Here is a 22496-nt window from a genome sequence, read left to right as displayed (position 1 = left end):
CCTCCCACCCTACTCCGGTGCAGTGAGGCCTAAAGAAACACTCCTAAGTGTTTTAATAATAGCCATGTGGGTAACAACCCCTGAAAGAAACCCAAAGGAACCTTCAAAGTGTCTCAAAAAACGATATTTTACAATAAAAACCGTTTGCCATTAAGCAGTGTCAACCAGCATAAATTAGCCCTGTTATGTAAGCTAGCAATTCCATACTTAGTCTCTGAATACAGCTTACCCTTCCCTCATGGGGATCTTATCAGTCTTTTCTAGCATTATCACAGTCTTGACTAGAAATAAATGACTGAACATACCTTATTGCAGCCTGACCTGCAAACCGTTCCCCCCAATTGAAGTTTTCTTGCACTCCACAGTCCTTTGTGGGAACAGCAGTGGATTTTAGTTACAACATGCTAAAATCATCTTCCTCCCTGCAGAAATCTTCATCTCTTTTCTGCTAGAGAGTAAATAGTACACACCGGTACCATTTAAAATAACAAACTTTTGCTTGTAGAAAATAAAAACTACAATTCTAACACCACATTCACTTTACACTTCCATTGCTTAGAGCCGGCAAAGAGAATGACTGGGGGGGGGGGGGGTGGAGCTAGAGGGGGAGCTATATGGACAGCTATGCTGTCTGCTCTCTTTGCCACTTCCTGTAGGGAAGGAGAATATCCCACAAGTAAAGGATGAATCCGTGGACTGGATACACCTTACAAGAGAAATCTATTCACCCAATATTGAATTTTACTCCAAAATTGTCTAACTTTTGGGCATTCCCAGAGGCAGTGACTCAAATCTGCCCCCTCTTTATTGCATTTGAAACAGTTCCCCTTGTGCCCGTCCTGTGCCCACTTGCTAATCCTCATTGGGGTTAGGTAATAATTATTCATTAACTTAATCTGAGATTCTTTCCAACTAACCAATATTGTTACTGTGTCTGCTAACTTAAAGCTCCTTTCGATTTCCTTGCCCTGCAGCGAACTATCATATCTCATCAAAACCTCTTTTATTTTGTTTATATGTTTTTTCCCTGAAAGATTTTGTAATATCGCTCTTTTGCCCGCCATATATAATTTCACTCCTGAATCAATTCCTGGATCCCACACAATTCTGTACTTTTGTATTAGTTTAGATAGGTAACTCCTAGCCTGTAAATAAGCAAAAACATTTTTTGTCGGCAACGGATATTGTTTTGCCAATATCTCAAATGATTGCATCACTAGCATATCCTTCTGCATTAACTGTGAAAAATAACTTATCCCTTTTTGGTTCTATTCTCTAAAGACCATGTTATTCATCCCGTTTATGAAATCCGGAGTACCAACAATAGGCAAATATTGTGTTAATTGGAAATCTTGACCCAAGAAGCCACAGTATTTTAGCCATGCACACACCACATTAGAAAAAGTTAATAAACTACTAATATTGCTCGGTAATCTTCTATACGGATGATGCAGTATTGCTTTGAGATCAAAGGGCATTATTAATGCCGATTCTAATTCATAATAGGTCACATAGTTGGCCTCCGCTATCCAGTCTATTCCAAATTTGGTAAGTGCAACAATGTTATATTTAACAATATTAGGTAGTGCAAAACCACCGTAATTTTTGCTTTGTGTAAGTTTCTCCATTGCTATTCGAGATCTTTTCTTGCCCCAAATAAAAAGCGTGCAAGCTCTATTGTACCTGCCGACATCTTGTCTGGTAATAAGCAATGGTAAGTTTTGCATTAAAAACAATAACCTAGGAAAGACAATTGTTTTAATCAGCATTATTTTTGTGGATACCGATAAGTAGTGGATATTCCACCTACCCAATCTTCCCTCAATATTGTCAAAGAACTCAGCGTAATTAAGATAATACCAATCTTTGGGATTTTTACCTAATTTAATTCCTAAATAATTTATAGACTTTACTTCCCTGAATCCGTGGTTCGAGAAACTTGATGTCATTTTATTAATCCATAATAACTCTGATTTCTTCGTGTTGATTTTATACCCCCAAAAAAGCCTAAAATGATTGATAATCGCTAGACTTTTGGGGATGCTTGACTTAGTGTCCTGTAGAAATAACATAATATCATCCGCATATAAAGAAATAAGGAAATTATGTCCCCCAATTTCCATGCCCTTTACTTCCTGTCTGAGTAGAACGGCCAAAGGTTCCAGTGCGATGTCGAATAATAGCGGAGGTAAAGGGCAGCCCTGTCTGGTCCCTCTTTGCAAGGTTATGTATTGTGATAATTCTCCGTTTACCAGCAGTTGAGATCTCGGACTATTATATATCCTTTTAATTATATGAACCATGTTACCCTCAAAACCGAAATCCTTGAGTGAGGTAAATAAATGATCCCATATAATGGAATCAAACGCTTTTTCTGTGTCGATTGTGAGCATTGCCAGATCCGCTGGTGTTTTTTTATTCGAGTTCTGAATTTTGTTATAATAATGGTCTAATGTAACTAGAACCCTCTGCATATTGTGTACTGGGTTTCTTCCCGGGATAAATCCTGTTTGGTCATTGTGTATCAGATTTCCAATCCCTTTTTTCAATCTATCTGCTATAATTGACAAATATTTTATAATCTTGATTCAGGAGTGAAATTGGTCGATATGATCCCATACCTTCTGGGGCTTTTCATTTCTTATGTATTAATGATATAATTGAGTCTGTAAAAACATAATTTATGCTTACCTGATAAATTCCTTTCTTCTGTAGTGTGATCAGTCCACGGGTCATCATTACTTCTGGGATATTACTCCTCCCCAACAGGAAGTGCAAGAGGATTCACCCAGCAGAGCTGCATATAGCTCCTCCCCTCTACGTCACTCCCAGTCATTCGACCAAGGACCAACGAGAAAGGAAAAGCCAAGGGTGAAGTGGTGACTGGAGTATAAATTAAAAAATATTTACCTGCCTTAAAAACAGGGCGGGCCGTGGACTGATCACACTACAGAAGAAAGGAATTTATCAGGTAAGCATAAATTATGTTTTCTTCTGTTGAGTGTGATCAGTCCACGGGTCATCATTACTTCTGGGATACCAATACCAAAGCAAAAGTACACAGATGACGGGAGGGATAGGCAGGCTCTTTATACAGAAGGAACCACTGCCTGAAGAACCTTTCTCCCAAAAATAGCCTCTGATGAAGCAAAAGTGTCAAATTTGTAAAATTTGGAAAAAGTGTGAAGCGAAGACCAAGTTGCAGCCTTGCAAATCTGTTCAACAGAGGCCTCATTCTTGAAGGCCCAAGTGGAAGCCACAGCTCTAGTAGAATGAGCTGTAATTCTTTCAGGAGGCTGCTGTCCAGCAGTCTCATAAGCTAAACGAATTATGCTACGAAGCCAAAAAGAAAGAGAGGTAGCGGAAGCTTTTTGACCTCTCCTCTGCCCAGAGTAAATGACAAACAGAGAAGACGTTTGTCGAAATTCCTTAGTTGCCTGTAAGTAAAATTTTAGAGCACGGACTACATCCAGGTTGTGCAGTAGACGTTCCTTCTTTGAAAAAGGATTTGGGCATAAAGAAGGAACAACAATCTCTTGATTGATATTCCTGTTAGTAACTACCTTAGGTAAGAACCCAGGTTTAGTACGCAGGACTACCTTATCCGAATGAAAAATCAAATAAGGAGAATCACAATGTAAGGCTGATAATTCAGAGACTCTTCGAGCCGAGGAAATAGCCATTAAAAATAGAACTTTCCAAGATAACAACTTTATATCAATGGAATGAAGGGGTTCAAACGGAACGCCCTGTAAAACATTAAGAACAAGGTTTAAACTCCATGGTGGAGCAACAGTTTTAAACACAGGCTTAATCCTGGCCAAAGCCTGACAAAAAGCCTGGACGTCAGGAACTTCTGACAGACGTTTGTGTAACAGAATGGACAGAGCTGAGATCTGTCCCTTTAATGAACTAGCAGATAAACCCTTTTCTAAACCTTCTTGTAGAAAAGACAATATCCTAGGAATCCTAACCTTACTCCAAGAGTAACCTTTGGATTCACACCAATATAGGTATTTACGCCATATCTTATGGTAAATCTTTCTGGTAACAGGTTTCCTAGCCTGTATTAAGGTATCAATAACTGACTCAGAAAACCCACGTCTTGATAAAATCAAGCGTTCAATTTCCAAGCAGTCAGCTTCAGAGAAGTTAGATTTTGATGTTTGAAGGGACCCTGTATCAGAAGGTCCTGTTTCAGAGGTAGAGACCAAGGTGGACAGGATGACATGTCCACCAGGTCTGCATACCAAGTCCTGCGTGGCCACGCAGGTGCTATTAGAATCACTGATGCTCTCTCTTGTTTGATTCTGGCAATCAATCGAGGAAGCAACGGGAAGGGTGGAAACACGTAAGCCATCCTGAAGTCCCAAGGTGCTGTCAGAGCATCTATCAGGACTGCTCCTGGATCCCTGGATCTGGACCCGTAACGAGGAAGCTTGGCGTTCTGTCGAGACGCCATGAGATCTATCTCTGGTTTGCCCCAACGTCGAAGTATTTGGGCAAAGACCTCCGGATGAAGTTCCCACTCCCCCGGATGAAAAGTCTGACGACTTAAGAAATCCGCCTCCCAGTTCTCCACTCCCGGGATGTGGATTGCTGACAGGTGGCAAGAGTGAGACTCTGCCCAGCGAATTATCTTTGATACTTCCATCATAGCTAGGGAGCTTCTTGTCCCTCCCTGATGGTTGATGTAAGCTACAGTCGTGATGTTGTCCGACTGAAACCTGATGAACCCCCGAGTTGTCAACTGGGGCCAAGCCAGGAGGGCATTGAGAACTGCTCTCAATGCCAGAATGTTTATTGGCAGGAGACTCTCCTCCTGACTCCATTGTCCCTGAGCCTTCAGAGAATTCCAGACGGCACCCCAACCTAGAAGGCTGGCGTCTGTTGTTACAATTGTCCAGTCTGGTCTGCTGAATGGCATCCCCCTGGACAGATGTGGCCGAGAAAGCCACCGTAGAAGAGAATTTCTGGTCTCTTGATCCAGATTCAGAGAAGGGGATAAGTCTGAGTAATCCCCATTCCACTGACTTAGCATGCACAGTTGCAGTGGTCTGAGGTGTAAGCGTGCAAAGGGTACTATGTCCATTGCCGCTACCATTAAGCCGATTACCTCCATGCATTGAGCCACTGACGGGTGTTGAATGGAATGAAGGGTGCGGCAAGCACTTTGAAGTCTTGTTAGCCTGTCCTCTGTCAGGTAAATCTTCATTTCTACAGAATCTATAAGAGTCCCCTTAACACACTAGCAAATAAACTTGCAACTTGGAAATACAATTCAATTAGAATAATATTAAAACGTACTGTGCCTTTAAGAAGCACAGAAGATTTATGACAGTTGAAAATTAATAAATTGAAACAGTTATAGCCTCAATCCTTGTAAACAACACAACTTTAGCAAAGGTTTAATCCCATTAGCAAAGATAACACATTCTGAAAGCAGGAAACAAATTACAGAATAAACGTTTTTTTATCTCAGTCAAACTATAATTCTCACAGCTCTGCTGAGAGAAATTACCTCCCTCAAAATAAGTTTTGAAGACCCCTGAGCTCTGTAGAGATGAACCGGATCATGCAGGGAATACAATGAGTTGCTGACTGAAATATTTGATGCGTAGTAAAAGCGCCAAAAAACGGCCCCTCCCCCTCACACACAGCAGTGAGGGAGAACAGAAACTGTCAGAAAAACAGATTAAGCAACTGCCAAGTGGAAAAATAGTGCCCAAACATTTATTCACTCAGTACCTCAGCAAATGAAAACGATTTTACATTCCAGCAAAAACGTTAAACATAATCTCTAGTTATTAAACAGCTTTATGTATTTCATACAGTGTAATTCTAGTGAAGTACCATTCCCCAGAATACTGAGAGATAATAACACACTCCGGTGCTATTTTAAAATAACAAACTTTTGATTGAAGATATAAAACTAAGTATAATCACCATAGTCCTCTCACACATCCTATCTAGTCGTTGGGTGCAAGAGAATGACTGGGAGTGACGTAGAGGGGAGGAGCTATATGCAGCTCTGCTGGGTGAATCCTCTTGCACTTCCTGTTGGGGAGGAGTAATATCCCAGAAGTAATGATGACCCGTGGACTGATCACACTTAACAGAAGAAATATAGTTAATTTATCTTACCTTGGGTATAATAACTATTGTATAACTCAACCAGTGTACCCGTAATCTCTTCTTTGATCATTTTATAAAATTCTGCTGGGAGGTCATCGGGCCCTAGTGCCTTATTAGCTTTGATTCTGTCTATCATATTTTTAACTTCATCCTCGTTATCGGAGAATTAATCTGTTGTAGATCATTCTTAGTTATTCTCGGTACCTTAATTTTTAATTCTTTAATTATTGGGATCAGGTTATTCCTCTTCCGGAACTTAATTATTTTTGCTAGATGTTTAGCATAGATCCCCTGATACCCCTGACAGTAAGCTCTTATCCTCATATCTTCCCTTGCCCAGCTTTCTCTTAAAAAGGTCTCCCTCTCCAGTTTCGCTGTTTTATAACTATTCCATGTGTTTGCGTTTGGAGAATTCACATACCTACAATATGAGTTTTTGAGTTGGTTCGCTAAGTGAATCTCTCTAGATTTAAATTTCCACTTTATTTTTATCATGTATGTTCTTATCTCACCCCTTAGAACAGCTTTCCCCGCTTCCCAGAATATCTCTGGGTTGCTCGCAAATGGTCTATTCTGCTTATCATATTCTTTCCACCATAAAATTCTGGAATTTCTCATCATGTGCTTAGGAAAACTAAATGAGTTTATGTTATTGCTCTTTTTTGTCCCACCACCTATCTTTAGGCCAATTATCGCGTGATCTGATATTGCTATCTCTGCCATTTGTGCTTCCAGGTCTAGGGCCAGTAATTTCTCGTCTATCAAAAACATATCTATCCGCGATAAATTTTTGTGTGATTTAGATTTAAAAAACAAGGAAATAACCCAAAAACAAAAAACACCAACATCCTGAATCTAATCAAGAATTACATTGCCATATGATAAATTGTATCTCTACACCTTTCTTTATACAATATTTTTTAGCTTCTTCTACCGTGTTTAATACAAGAGCGTTCCCTTCTGAATTCATAACTGCAATTTTAGCCGGATACCTCAGATTTGCCTTAATTCCAACTTTAAATAAACTCGTGCAGAAAGGCGCCATTGCCTTCCTTTTTGAGGATGTCTCTGCCGAGAAATCCTGAAATATATATTGGTTTGGTGCCTATCTGGAATACCGAAGATTTCCTGTAGTGTCTCATTATCTGTATTTTATCCTGAAATTTTAAATATTTTATCACGATCATCCTTAGTCGAGAACTCCCATCTTGGTATCTCTTAACAGTTCCTATCCTATGTGCCCTTTCCACCTGAATTCTGATATTTGCATCCCTTATAATTGTGGTAAAGTGGTTGAGTCGAATAGTACCAGATCTTCATGTTCACTCCCTTCAGGCAGTCCTACAATACGAATATTATTTCTGCGTGATCTATCCTCTAAATCGTCAATTTTTAGTTGCAATGTTTTTATCTTCATAATTTGTCCAATTTACCTCATGTGAATTTAGTCTATCCTCTAGATCTGATACTCTCTCCTCAACCTCAATATCCTGTTTGAAAATGATCTAATTTCTGTCGATAGAGTAGCTATCTCTTTTTTAACAGATTCAAATTGAGGTAATATTTCTGCTAGTTGATTCAATCAGGCCCATTTATCAAGCTCCATATCAAGCTCGCCAGAAACACAACTTATGAAGCAGTGGTCTAAAGACCGCTGCTTCATAACCCTGTCCGCCTGCTCTGAGCAGGAAGTCAACCCGATCGAATACGATCGGGTTAATTGACACCTTCCTGCTGGCGGCCGATTGGCCGCGAGTCAGCAGGGGGCGGCGTTGCACCAGCAGCTCTTGTGAGCTGCTGGTACAATGTTAAATGCGGAGAGCGTATTGCTCTCCGCATTTAGCGAGGTCTTGCGGACCTGATCCGCAGTGTCGGATCAGGTCCGCAAGACCCTTGATAAATTGGGGCCAATGTCAATTGTTTTTCTGGGCTTATAGTCTGTAAATCAGTAGTAACCTCTGATCCTATCTCTTGTGGCATTTTAGCCTTCTTGTCTCTCTTGGGCCTCGCTTCCATTGAGTCGTAATTCAGTTTGCGTGCACTCGCAAACCGTTAAATATGCTGTTGAAAGCAATATCGTTTATCGACTGTTTCCAATGGCGCGTTATACCTCAATATCTTTGCGCCCCATAGAAAGTAATAGAAGCCGTTAATCGATAAATTATACCAAGTTTCCAATGAAAGCGCAAACCGTTAATATACTGTCGGAGGCTGTCGATACATTGAGAAATATTACACCCAGCTCAACTAGGTGTAAAAGAGGAAAATTGTGCTTTTTGAGACCTATTTTCTATTGAAATTATAAAACTTGCAAATAATGCAAGTGTTTTAATGTAGAAATAAATTGTTATAAGTAATTTTTATTGTTGTCTCATGTATAGGAATAGTTAAACTTATATTCTAATAGAAATATCAGTATATATTTAAATATAATAATATATGTAAGTACATATCTACAGAATGCAAACTAGACCTATGCCTAGGGCAGCAATACAATTACTTATATTTATGAAGTGGAAAATATAATTATATTAAAAAATATTTGATTATTAAAAATATGGATAAGTGTATCTTTATTTTTCTTGAGAGGCGATCACAGGTAAGAAGCACGGACGTTAAACGTAAATTCTATAGCGTAAGATCGGGTTACCTTAGCAACTAATTGATTTTCAAGAAATCCAACGTCAGATGGAAGCGTTAACACGTTAACTTACAGCTACACGAAAAGAGCGACTGCGCGCAACACGCTAATCTTTTCAATGGAAACCTAGTACTAAAATGGAGCCGTAAATTACTTTTAGCTGTCGGACGCTTCGGTAGCTTACGGCGCCATTTTTAACGACTCAATGGAAGCGAGGCCATAGTGGGCATGGCGGGAGACCTAGTTTTAAGGTTAGGTATGAATTTTTCCATAAAGGTGGGAATAAGTGTAAAGCGATAAAAAAAAAAAAAAAAAAAAAAAAAAAAAAAAAGGGGGCAGGGGGTGCTAAGTGGTAAGGAAAATGTATGAACCAGAATACGCTTCTGCATACCAGCTAACTTGTTATATTGAGTGAACAAATTATATTGGTGATATTCCAACTTAATGGAGTGATAATAAGAGGATCCCCCTAAAAGAATCCTATCGTGGACCAGTATGATTAACAAACTTATACTAGTGTTTGTATGGAAATTGTTCAAGATATTTAACGTACAGGTCTCACTGCTTGAACTAATTCCTGTCTGCCTTACCCAAGATAACTTCTCAAAATACCTAGCTCACTCTATTCCATTATTACATAAGATATATCATTTTACACCATACAGATTTCAATCAACCTCTTATTGTTATAACTGCAGTAATAGTTCTAGCCAAAAAACATATAAAGCTGATATTTTTTTTTCTTTTCTTTTTTATATAAACTCAGACACTCTTTCAGTAACCCAGACCCAACTCCCGTTCTTTATATTTTCACGGCCTTCTACTTAAAATAGGAAAAAGCTTATTTAAAGCAATATGTAGGGAGTCTACTTCACAATGTGCTTCGCTTCACATCCTTTTTAAATAACTATCTTGTCCTATAACATTTACCCTGCTGGGTCATCATATAATAGCTAGACACTAATGCCAGTGCCTATACCCCCCTTCCCCACCAACCACACAGAGGGTTAAAGACAACCAAAATTAACCAATATCAAAATAGCTTAGTCTGAAGCAAGGTTTCATGCAGGGTGCAGCAATAATAAAAAAAAAAATATTACATCAGCACATTTGACATTTACAAATGTCAATGACATGGCTTCCAAGTCTTAGGTTGTTCGGTCTTAGCGGAGGATTGATGATGCTGGGATTTGTCAGAACGAAAATTATTAGGTTGTCCCTTAGATCTGTTCTTTTTATCTTGCGGTACGAAGGCACCCTTGCCCCCTGTAACCGTGGAGATAATAGAGTCCAGGCCTGGACCAATCAAAATCTTACCCTTGAATGGAAGGGAAAGGAGTCTGGACTTGGAAGTCAAGTCCGCAGACCAAGACTTTCAGCCACAGAGCCCGGCGGGCCTGGACAGAAAACCCAGCAGTTTTAGCATTTAAACGAATAATTTGCATATTCCCATCACAAATAAAAGAATTAGCGACCCTTAATTCTGTAAAGAATAATATAGAGGGGACCTTCCACCTCGATCAATTCCGATAAGGAGTCATACCAGTAGGTAGTCGCTCCCACAACCGCAGCAACTGCCGCCGCTGGTTGAAATAAATATCCCGAATGTTGAAACATCTTTCTTAACAGAGTTTCCATCTTTTTATCTATGGGCTCTTTGAACAACGAACTATCCTCCTGCGAGATATTAGTGCGTTTTGCAAGCGTGGAGACAGCGCCATCCACCTTAGGAACGGAACCCCACAACTCCAATTGAGAGTCCGGAACCAGGAAGAGTTTCTTAAAAGCAGACGAAGGGGTGAAGGACGAACCAATCCTCTCCCATTCGTTCTTAATAATGTTTGCCATCTTTACAGGAACAGGGAAAGTCTGAGTAACAACCCTGTCTTTGTAAACTCTATCCAGTTTAGGAATTAAAGGTTTGTCAGGCAGTTTGGCCTCTGGAACCTCTAAGGTAGCCAGAACTTCATTTAAAAGAAAACCCAAGTGCTCCATTCTAAATCAAAAATCTGTTTCCTCCGCAATCAAAGGCTTAGAGGAAGCCCATTACGACCCAGAAAGTTCACACTCTGAAGTATCAGAAAGAACTTCATCATCAATCGCCTATCAGCTATAGCCAATAAACTGGATAATGACCCCTGGGAAGGATAGCAATATTTGACCTTTCGCTTGTGCTTAGCAGGGCGAGGTAAAGCATTAATGGCCGCAGACACTGATGTTTGTAACTGCGCAGTGAAGTCTGGAGGTAAAAGGCCTCCTCCAGATGGAGGATAAGACGTGCTATGGGAAACTGCATGTGTATTAGGAGATGAAAGCAGGGTGCGCACCTCACGGGTTGGGGACCCCTCAGAGGTGGAAGGCTCAGTGGTCTTAAACATGTTAAAGTTATTTGACATAATCACTTTCTCTAGGCATGTGGAACATAATTGAGAGGCCGAGTATATACAGGCATTAGTCTTAGGTATAGAGGGAGTACCCTCTAAAACGTCAGAGTCCTCCATAGCTATGGGCTATGTCCTAATATAACAATAGCGAACGTTATATAAATATAAAAAACGGCACCTTTATACCCCCAATGGCTGGGGCACTCACCACCTCCTATGACCCAGACACACAGAGAAAACTACTTCTCTCTGATAACCAGCACGGTCAGAATAGGAAGTAAAGCTACGCCACACCCGGTCACATGGTGAGCAACCTAGGACCGCCTCCGCTAAGAAAAAGCGTGCCAAGCTTGTAAGGCTGCGCCTCTGAAGTAACCTGTATGTTCCAACCTCAGCTTATGAGTCTCAGAAATCATCGCACACAACGCAGTATAATCAAAAATAAAAAAAATTATGAGATCAATCCCCTCTGTTCAATAATCTCCCCTCAGAAGATATTAACCCTTGATTCCTTACAGTTATAAAGGAGCCAAACTGTGACCGTTTTCTTGTGTTATCATCTGTGTATAAATAAATGAAACGATCTTAGCGGAATCTATGCCGTGGAACAGAACATAGCCTCTCAAGTTTGACAGTCTTGTAGTATCGCTCCTGACATGGACTTGAGTGTTTTGGAAGCAGGTAGTGAAACTCGTCAACACTGATTGCTTAGGAGCCGTTAATACGAGTCTGAATGGGTTTGCAGAAAGACACTCCCTGCATCTCCAGACTAACTTTCGTCAATGCTCTCACTGAGAGGCTGACAAGACTACTTAAAACCCCAGTCCTATTTCAAAGGGTAGATACCCTTCATAAGGAACTACTCTGAATCTTCTGACACTACTCCTGTGATAAAAGGCAAATAATAACTGGGGTATGAGGTTAGTGGGGGAAGTATTTAAGCCGTTGGCTGGGGTGTCTTTGCCTCCTCTTGGTGGCCAGGTTCTGTATTCCCACAAGGAATGAAGCCGTGGCCTCTCCTCATATTAAGAAGTAAATTAGAGATCTTAATTAAAAAAAAAAGAGAACCCTAAAACAGTCTGTATCAGAGGAAAATAACTTTGGAAAGAAAAAGGACATTTGCACTAAGTCAGCATACCAAGTCCTGTGGTACCAAGCTGGAGCAACTAATATTACTAACGTTGACTCCTGTTTTATACAAGAAAGACACTCTTGGAATAAAAACATAGGAAACAGGTATGCTAGATGAAAGTCCCATGGACCATACCAAGGTGACTAATATGTAAACCTAGAATCTTTTGATCTTGCACAATAGCTTGGAAGTGTGAGATTTAAGCGAAAGTCCATTAGAACCATGTCCTGTAAGCCTATTCGATCAATAAGCGATCAAAAATGTCCTATGGAGAGACCACTCTCATGAATGAACTGATCGACTGCTGGAATGATCCACCTCCCAGTTGTTCACACATGGTATTGTGATTGCCATTAAAGGGACAGTCAACACAAAAATTACTATTACTTATTTAGATTAGTTAATTAATGATCTTTACATCAAACTCTAGCCCAATTTTCATCTAAAAAAACTTTGGCAGAAAATACACTTACTAGATCTCATGTAGCTGTTTTGAAATGGCCACCTGACTCCTCCTTCTCTGACGTCTCCCAAAAGCTTGAACTGCTGCACTAGTGTTCAGGATTCTATGTAGTCTCGTCCCTGCGCGCTCCTTTCATTCAGTTCAGTGAGACACCCCCCTCACACACACACTATCTCCTCTCACTTCCTTTCAGTTCTGTCTGCACAAACACACCCACACGCTTAGAGCAGCAGAAGTATGATGGAGAGGCAGGCAATGGTTGTCTTTATATAATTTTTACTGAAATATATGCTCAAACCAAAAGTAAAGACATGAATGGACAAAAATTGTTACTGTATGTGAACTATTGAAAATATGTTCTGACATTTGCATTGTAACGTAACAGTGACTCCCTCTCCGGTTATTAGTTTGTTAGCAGAGCTACTGTATTCATATTACAGTTTCACCTCAGTCACTTGTCAGTTGTAAACAGAACATGTTGCTCAGCGTTGTTATAGTGGTGGCAGCCTGTGACTCTGGTTTGTCCTTGCTAGATGCCGGTAAGTACACAGAGCTGTCACTGAAATACTGAGATATAATAAATAGGGTGTTCAGACTTATTGTGTATTATTTGCCTAATGTGGCTGGTAAGGAACCCCTTATTTATTAATATGATAAATTAATATGAACCATGCTTGCTGCAGGGCTATCTTTAGGAGACAGGTTACCGTAAGTGCCAAGCTAGTGCCAGCCGCATTAGGCAAATAATACACAATAAGTCTGAACACTATTTATTATATCTCAGTATTTCAGTGACAGCTCTGTGTACTTACCGGCATCTAGCAAGGACAAACCAGAGTCGCAGGCTGCGCACCACTTAGCGATCTGTTTAGCTAGCAGCCTGGTTGTTCACAGAGTGTGTGGATTCCCTTCCGTTGCCTCCGTTACCCTGTTACTCCTCGTAGAAGCGGCTTTTAAAATCCTTCAGCAAAATTACCATAATTCTAAATATTCCATAAGTTTAAAAAGGTCGCCTCACAGGTCCAGTGAAGGATTTTAAAAGCCGCTACATATATATAAAACACAGACATACATACTTTGTGGGTGACAGAGTTTACAAACTTGTATAGCAGCAGGTGCAAGCGATTTTTGGGTGAATTTATCTAACCGACTATTTTTTTTTTACCAGCTAAGAAGTTGTGGGTCCTCGTCAGTCTGTCCTTATCCCGTGACAAGTGTCCCCAAACTAAAGTCCGGCATCTAGCAAGGACAAACCAGAGTCACAGGCTGCCACCACTATAACAACGCTGAGCAACATGTTCTGTTTACAACTGACAAGTGACTGAGGTGAAACTGTAATATGAATACAGTAGCTCTGCTAACAAACTAATAACCGGAGAGGTAGTCACTGTTACGTTACAATGCAAATGTCAGAACATATTTTCAATAGTTCACATACAGTAACAATTTTTGTCCATTCATGTCTTTACTTTTGGTTTGAGCATATATTTCAGTAAAAATTATATAAAGACAACCATTGCCTGCCTCTCCATCATACTTCTGCTGCTCTAAGCGTGTGGTGTGTTTGTGCAGACAGAACTGAAAGGAAGTGAGAGGAGATAGTGTGTGAGGGGGGTGTCTCACTGAACTGAATGAAAGGAGCGCGCAGGGACGAGACTACAGAGAATCCTTAACACTAGTGCAGCAGTTCAAGCTTTTGGGAGACGTCAGAGAAAGAGGAGTCAGATGGCCATTTCAAAACAGCTACATGAGATCTAGTAAGTGTATTTTCTGCCAAAGTTTTTTAAGATGAAAATTGGGCTAGAGTTTGATGTAAAGATCATTAATTATCCAATCTAAATAAGTAATAGTAATTTTTGTGTTGACTGTCCCTTTAAGGATCTAAACTTCCTCTCTGCCCAAGACAGAGTAATAGACACTTCCTGCATGACCAGTGGACTGCAGATAACCTCCATGATAACTATGTAGGCCACCACCATGATGTTGTCCGACTGGAAATAGATAAACGTTCCTCCTTCAAAAGAGGCAAGGGCTGACTAGCCCGAAGATTGCTCAAAGTTCCGGAATATTGATTGTTTTGGTATCACCTTGCTCAAGGTGATACCAAACTCCTTGCAATCTTTGAGAAATACAGACCACACCCCAGCCTGAGAGACTAATAAAGGAAGGATGTCCCAAGGGACAAAGACAGACTTTGTGTCTTTAAGAAAAGAATTGACGGATAGAGAAAACCGAAGCAATTTGTGTGCAAAATGTTGATAATGTATTAACTACTAATGTAGCAAAGCCATTATAATAGACAGTACAGAGAAGACCTGGCAGAGAGCATGCTACACTATAAAACACTCCCTCAGACACTTAAAGGGACATTAAAACACTAAATAAATGCTAGATAGACCGATACAGTCAAAGAAAAGATTATTCTGAGAATAGCATGTAGATTGTTTAAAGTTTCATAAGCTGTTTAAATAGTGACAAAATAAGTGTAAAGTTTTAGTGTCTATAAAACAAAGGGATCTGCTATGTTGTAACTTAGGTTACCTTCTCTGCTGTGGCCAATTAGGGACAGTTATAAATAAATTACCAGAGTGTGCATCTAATCGCTGTGTTGAATATTACCCTAACAGGAAATGAAAAACTCACAATTTCAGAATGTAATTACAGGAGTATACTGCAGAGTTTTTTTATACATATGATTTATCATTTTATATTACCATCTCAAAGTGTTTGATGTCCCTCCCAATGTAATCAGTTTTATAGCCCTCAGAAATAAGAAGATGCCCCAACTACCCCCTGGCAGCTCCAATATTGTTACTCACCCCTTTCCTGGGTTTGGCAGGCACTGCATATCAGATTAGAATCGGTTTATAAGTAGGCAAAACTGTTTGTAGTTAAAATCTAGTCACTGAGGCTCTGGATAGAGAGGAAGGTCTGGAAATACTGAGGGGTGGAGCTACAGCCAGGAGTAAAGCTGGTGTCTTTGTATAATGAAAAAACACTTTTGGTTGCTTGTAAATAAAATAGTGTGCACCTAGAATAATAATCATATAAACCCTGTGAAAATGTGTTCCCAAGCCTAACCAGAGCCTGCACTACTGAAACACATCATGCACCAAGCTATTGCCGGTTCTCTTAAAGGGCCATACACAATTTTAAAAGTGCTCAAATAAAAAAAAGCTGCCAGAGGGTTAAAAAGGGTCAGAGTCTTCCTTAATAATGCTCCCAATGCTAGTAGAACTGTTAGGGGTATGAAATGGAGAAAAAATTGTGTAATGTGGGGAGCAGGTGAAGTCCCCTGGCTATGATGTACCTGTGTCAGAGTACCTACAAATAGCCTCTGGGCTGTGTCTGGAAGATCAGTAATTACAGTAGATTTGCATAATCAACAAATGCATGATAAAGACAACGCAACAGTACTTAGTCTGAACTTCAAATAAATTGTAGATTTGTATGTCTATTTCCACTCCCCTCTGTATCATGTGACAGCCATCAGCCAATCACAAATGCAAATACTGTACGTATATTCTGTCAATTCTTGCACATGCTCCGTAGGAGTTGGTGACTCAAAAAGTGTAAATATAAAAATACTGTGCACATTTTTGTTAATGGAAGCAAATTGGAATGTGGTTTTTAATAGCATGCTGTATCTGAATCATTGAAGTTAACTTTTGCCTTGAGTGTCCATTTAAAAGCCATAGTCTCATTTAAAAGGATACATTTGGTTAAAACAGAATAGCTATTTACTGTAGGTGCAAATAATGGTTTTAGATAGGGGGTGTATACAAAAGAATAATAGGACCATCAGGAAAAAAAAATGTAATGTATGCCACAGATCATAGAAATGATTAAACAGTACTTATAAAACCAACAAAATAAAAACAAAATGTCATGACCCTATTTTGCATGCCTTAGAGGAAATAAGAAAAACTAAGGGAATTCAAGCTTGGATTATGCATAAGGATGTGCTAAGAATGAGCTTACACCTCAGAAGGAAATATGGACAGACTTTATGGGTCTTTTGGTTGCTCTCCAGTTTTTCACTAATATGGGATATTTGTATTTTGTACTCACACACAGCTATAGGTGTACACAGATTGTTGTTTTTTTGTTTTTTTTTAAGTGTAAACTTTTTTTTTTTTTTTTTAACGTTCACATGCCCACAGGGTTTATAAAACAAAGAAAAACAAACCAGACACAATTTTAGCAATGCTTTATTTACTCCAAAAATGAGTTCTGATATAATATTCCTTTTAGACAGCTGTACAAAAGGATTATGAACCTCAATTGACAATCCTTGTGCAAAGGCACTAGTGTGTGAACATAGCGTAATACACGGTTTTCTGACAAATCTAAGACTAATATATGTTGATTATATTTAAATTAGAATTGCACACATATTACTGACTGGTCAAAAAAGCAGAGTAGATTGTAAAAAAATGTTTAGAAAAAAATGAGAGTGGCCTCAACGAAGACTTATCTGTACTTATAAAATCCTTCTCCTGTCTTCTTTCCAAGCTTCTTCTCTTCCACCAGTTTATTTAATAACTCACTCGGAGCAAAAAGTGGATTCTCTGGCTCTAATTCATGCCAGCCTAAGGACATACAAAAACAAAGGTTATGAGGAAGCAAATTTAAAACACAATTCAAAAATGCAGAAAATTCAAGTCCATTTTAAAGAACACAGAGTGTGATGAAACTGTATCCCATCAATGAGAGCATGATAAAAGTTATTCAAAGTAATGTAAAGTCAGCATGCCAGTATAACAGCACTCATTTTGCCAATATATTAAATGTTAACATATACATTCTGAGGAAACGTGTGCCTAATGTTTGCAAAAAAATACATGAATATGCTTATGTAAAAATAAATACACTACACACAATTTATTAGTGACAGATCAGGGACAGAGGAGGTCTACACATCAGTTCCTTATGGCTGGAACATGTGACAGTAATACAGTTGTGTGATGGAACGGTATGAGTAAGGGCCATGGTACCAAAGTCTAACCACACAGTGTATTGCCACCTGGGCCAATCACGTAAAAGCGATATTTAAGCACATAATGCTGCGCTTTCTTGGTCAATAAGTAACAGTCTTCAACATCCAGCTATCACTGAAATATGTGTTGCACTTATTTCTTCCTCTGAATTATGCTGACATTCAAAAAGGTTACCAAAATAGGAAGTGCAAAACAGGAATGGTGACATTTTGCTGTTGCTATTATGACTATATGTTTTATTATGCTACAAAATACAGTTAATAGGTACTGCAGCAGTGTGGTTAAATTAAACCAACTAGCACAATGTATAGCCAAGTCTGAAAAAATATAAAAATAAATATTTGAAGTTTTTGTTAATTTATTTGATTAACTTTTCTTTTGCTTAGAAAGAAATTGAATACTAAATCACTATCCGAAAAGCTTAAAAGGACAATAAAAATAAAAATGTAAAATTGCACGCTCAATCGGAAATATAATTAACAAATGTCTAATTTACTGCTATTTCTTGTTCTCTTGGTATCTGTGTTAAAAAGCATACTTAGGTAGGCTCAGATGCAGCAATGTACTACTGGGAGATAGATGCCGATTGGTGGTTGCACATGTATTGGCACACCTGATGTCTATAACTTGCTTTGAGTAGTGCACTGCAGCTCCTTCAAGAAAGGATACCAAGAAAATGAAGCAAATTTGATAATAAAAGTAAATTAAAATGCTTCTTAAAACTGTATATGTTCTATCTCAATAATTTTGGACTTCGTGTTCCTGTTGATGGATACTGACAGTAGTGCAAAAAACTAAATGTATGTTTACCAGATAAATTCATTTTCTTCCTGGCAGGGAGAGTCCACAACTTCATTCATAACTGTTGGGAACATCAACACCTGGCCACCAGGAGGAGGCAGAGACACCCAAGCCAAAGGCAATAAAAATCCCTCCCACTTCCCCCATTGCCCAGTCATTCCGCCGAGGGAACGAGGAAAAACAGGAGAAACATTAGGGTATAGAAGTGCCAGAAGAACAATTACAGCGAATCCGCCCAAAAAATAAAAACGTGCAGGGTTAAATTTATCTGGTAAGCATAAATTTTGTTTTACTTCCCAAGGCAGGGAGAGGACACTAATGAATAAACTGGAGGGCAAAAAAAAGGAGGCTGAGCCTAAACTGAGAGCACCACAGCCAGTAACACCTTTCTCCCAAAAGCTGCTTCAGCAGAAGCAAAAACATAGAATATGTAAAACTTAAAAAAAAAAAAAAAAAAAGTATGTAAGGAGGACCATGTAGCCGCCTTACAAATCTTATCTATCGAGGCATCATTCTTAAAGGCCCAGGAGGTAGTGACCGCCCTAGTAGAATGAGCCGTAATCCTTTTAGGAGGCTGCTGTCCCACTGTCTCATAAGCTAAGCGGATTATACTCCTCAACCAAAAGGACAATGAAGTAGCAGTAGCCTTCTGGCCTTTGCCAGTATAAAGAATAAACAAGGATTGCCTGAAATCCTTAGTAGCTTGAAGGTAAAATTTCAAAGCACGAACCACATCCAGATTATGAAGTAAACGTTCCTTAGGTTAAGGGCAAAAAGAAGGAACCACAATTTCTTGATTAATGTTGCGATCCAAAACTACATTTGGTAGAAAACCTAACTTAGTACGTAATACCGCCTTACCCTTAGAAACACTAGATAAGGGGGATCACATTGTAATGCACAAATCTCCAAAACTCTGTGAGCCGAAGCAATCGCCAACAAAAATAGAATCTTCCAGGACAAAAGTTTGAGATCAACAGAATGCATGAGTTCAAATGGAGCCTGATATAAAACTAAGAACAAGGTTGAGGAGCAACATTTCTAAATACTGGTCTGATTCTGACCAAAGCCTTAACAAAAGATTGAACACCCGGGCGATTAGCCAATCTTCTATGTAGCAAAACCGATAGGGCCGATATTTGATCCTTCAAAGAACTAGTGGATAATCCTTTACCCAAACCATCCTGGAGACAGGATAAAATAACCTAAACCTTCACCTTGTGCCATCCAGCGCTACGGAATTTGGCGGCGCTATACAAATAAATGATGATAATGATAATAATAATAATAATAATAATAATAATAATAATAATAATAATAATAATAATAATAAAACACCACGTTCTTCACAACAATGAAGATAAGTCCACCAAAACTTATGGTAAATGTGTCTGGTGACAGGCTTTCTAGCCTGGATCAAGGTATCTATGACCTTATCAGAAAAACATCTTGTTTAAAACTAGGCGTTCAAGAGCCACGCAGTCAAACGCAGAGAGTCGAGATTCCGATGTAGAAACGTACCCTGCATTAGAAGGTCCTTCCGGTAAGGTAACCTCCAGGGAGGGGAGGAGGACAGCCTCACTAGGTCTGCAAACCAGGTCCTTCAAGACCATGACGGAGCTATTAGGATCACTCTGGCCCATTCCTGCTTGATGCGAGCCACTACATGTGGCAGAAGAACCAAAGGAGGAAAAAAAAAGATATATGAGCCTGAACCTCCAAGGAACCGCTAATGCTTTCACCAACCCGTACTTGGGTAGCTTGGTTTTGAGACGAGAGGCCATGAGATCTATCTCCAAACCCCCCATCTGTGGGTTAGATCTGAGAATACCTCAGGGTGAAGGGACCATACCCTCGGGTGAAAGGATTCCCTGCTGAGGAAGTTGGCTTCCCAATTTTCCACCCCAGAATGTGAATCGCTGAGAGATAGCAGTTGTGGGTCTCCGCCCAAAGGAGAATTTGGGATACCTCATTCATCGCTAAGGAACTTCTTATTCCTCCTTGATGATTGATGTAAGCAACCAAGGTGATATTGTCCGATTTAAATCTTATATACCGGGAAGAACTGAGTTGGGGATAAACCCTCAGCGCATTCAAAATCGCTCCCGGAGATCTATAATATTGATTGGAAGGGAAGACTCTTCTCGCGACCAAGTGCCCTGTGCCATCCTGGGATCCCAGACTGCACCCAGCCCAAAAGGCTGGCATCTGTAGTCACAATCTCCCAGGACGGTCTCAAGAAGCACGTTCCTCGGGACAGGTGATCCTGACAAAGCCACCAAGAGAGATTCTCTCGTCTGGCTGTCTAGGATGATCTACTGAGAAAGATTCAAGTGATCTCGATTCCATTGTCTCAGCATGCATAGTTGTAGAGGTCTGAGATGGAAGCGAGCAAAAGGAATAATATCCATGGAAGACACCATTAGGCCGATCACCTCCATACATTGAGCCACCGATGGGTTGGAGGTGGATTTGAGGGAGAGGGAGACTAAGTTGATGATTGTACCCAGGAATACTACCCTGGTAGAGGGGACCAGAGAACTCTTTGAGAATGATCTTGCATCCATGCGTCCGAAGGAGACTCAGTAGTGAGTCCGAATGATCTCTTGCCAAAAGAAAAGATGGAGCCTGAACCAAGAAATCGTCCAGGTAAGGTGCCACGGCAATACCTCGAGATCTGGCCTTTGTAAATATTCTGGGAGCAGTAGCTAAGCTAAATGGAAGAGCTATGAACTGGAAGTGTTGGTCCAGAAAGGCAAACCTTAGGAACTGGTCCTTGTGGATCGGAACATGAAGGTATGCATCCTATAGGTCTATTGTGGTCATAAACTGTCCCTCCTGAATCAAGGGAAGAATGGACCCGAGTCTCCATCTTGAAGAATGGAACCTTGAAATATTTCAACACATTTCTTAAGTCTAGAATTGATCAAAAAGTAACCTCCTTTTTGAGAACTACAAAGAGATTTGAATAAAAGCCTAGTCCCCTTTGAGAGGTAGAAACTGGGACTATTACGCCTAGGGAGGAGAGATCCCGAACGCAATCTAGAAAGGGAGCTCTCTTCTCTGGTTTTGAGACAGTCTTGATAGGATAAATCTTCCTCAGGGAGGATGCGATTTGAATCCTATCCTGTATCCTTGGGACACTACTTCCACACACAAGGATCCTGAACATCTTGCTCCCAGAGTTCTGAGAAAAGAGACAGTCTGCCCCCTACCTGATCTGATCCCGGATCGGGGGCCGTCATGACGATTTATTCTCTGCGGGCTTCTTGGTCTGTTTGGATTTGTGCCAAGACTGCTGAGGCTTCCATGTAGCCTTAGCTTGTTCAGGCTTGGAAGCCGACTGGGTCCGCTGAGGCTCGTCAGATTGAAAGGAACGAAAATTAGCCGACAAGCAACCATTGGATCTTGCCTTCTTATCTTGTGGGAGAAAGGAACTCTTTCCTCCAGTAACCGTGGAAATGATTGAATCCAATCCAGAGCCAAATAATACCTTTCCCTTAAAGGGAAGTGAAAGAAGCCTGGATTTGAAAACAATATCGGCTGACCAGGATTTTAACCATAGGGTTCTGCAAGTTAGTACCGTAAAACCAAAGGCCTTCGCATTCAAGTGAACAATCTGCATATTAGCATCACAGATAAATGAATTGGCTATTCTTAGAGCCTTGATCTTGTCCTGAATTTCTTCCAAGGAGGACTCAACCTCAATTAGTTCTGACAAGGAATCACACCAATAAAAGGCTGCACCCACAACAGTGGCCACCGCAGCTGCCAGTTGAAAAAGGAAACCCATGTGTTGGAACATTCTCCTTAAGTAACTTTCCAACTTCTTATCCATCGGATCCCTACCATACCCTACCTACTACCGGAATGTTAGTGCGCTTAGCGAGAGTAGAAATGGTTCTGTCTACCTTTGGAACGAAACTCCAGAGTTGCAGGT

The 22496-nt window shown here is 40.0% G+C and overlaps 1 protein-coding gene across 1 annotated transcript in view; it reads right to left on the bottom strand.

Moving 5' to 3' along the window:
• Positions 1–16950: 16950 nt before the first annotated feature.
• The window catches only part of HADH (hydroxyacyl-CoA dehydrogenase), a 93574-nt gene continuing 88028 nt past the window's right edge, over positions 16951–22496 (bottom strand). Inside the window, exon 8 of the mRNA XM_053703526.1 lies at positions 16951–17347. Coding sequence (XP_053559501.1) covers positions 17229–17347 — 119 coding nt within the window. The 3' untranslated portion in view covers positions 16951–17228. The remainder of the gene's footprint in view (positions 17348–22496) is intronic.

Source organism: Bombina bombina, chromosome 2 (genome assembly GCF_027579735.1).
Source record: "Bombina bombina isolate aBomBom1 chromosome 2, aBomBom1.pri, whole genome shotgun sequence".
Taxonomy (NCBI): Eukaryota; Metazoa; Chordata; class Amphibia; order Anura; family Bombinatoridae; genus Bombina; species Bombina bombina.
The sequence above is the reverse complement of the archived record's forward strand: the minus strand, read 5'-3'. Positions and strand labels throughout refer to the sequence as shown.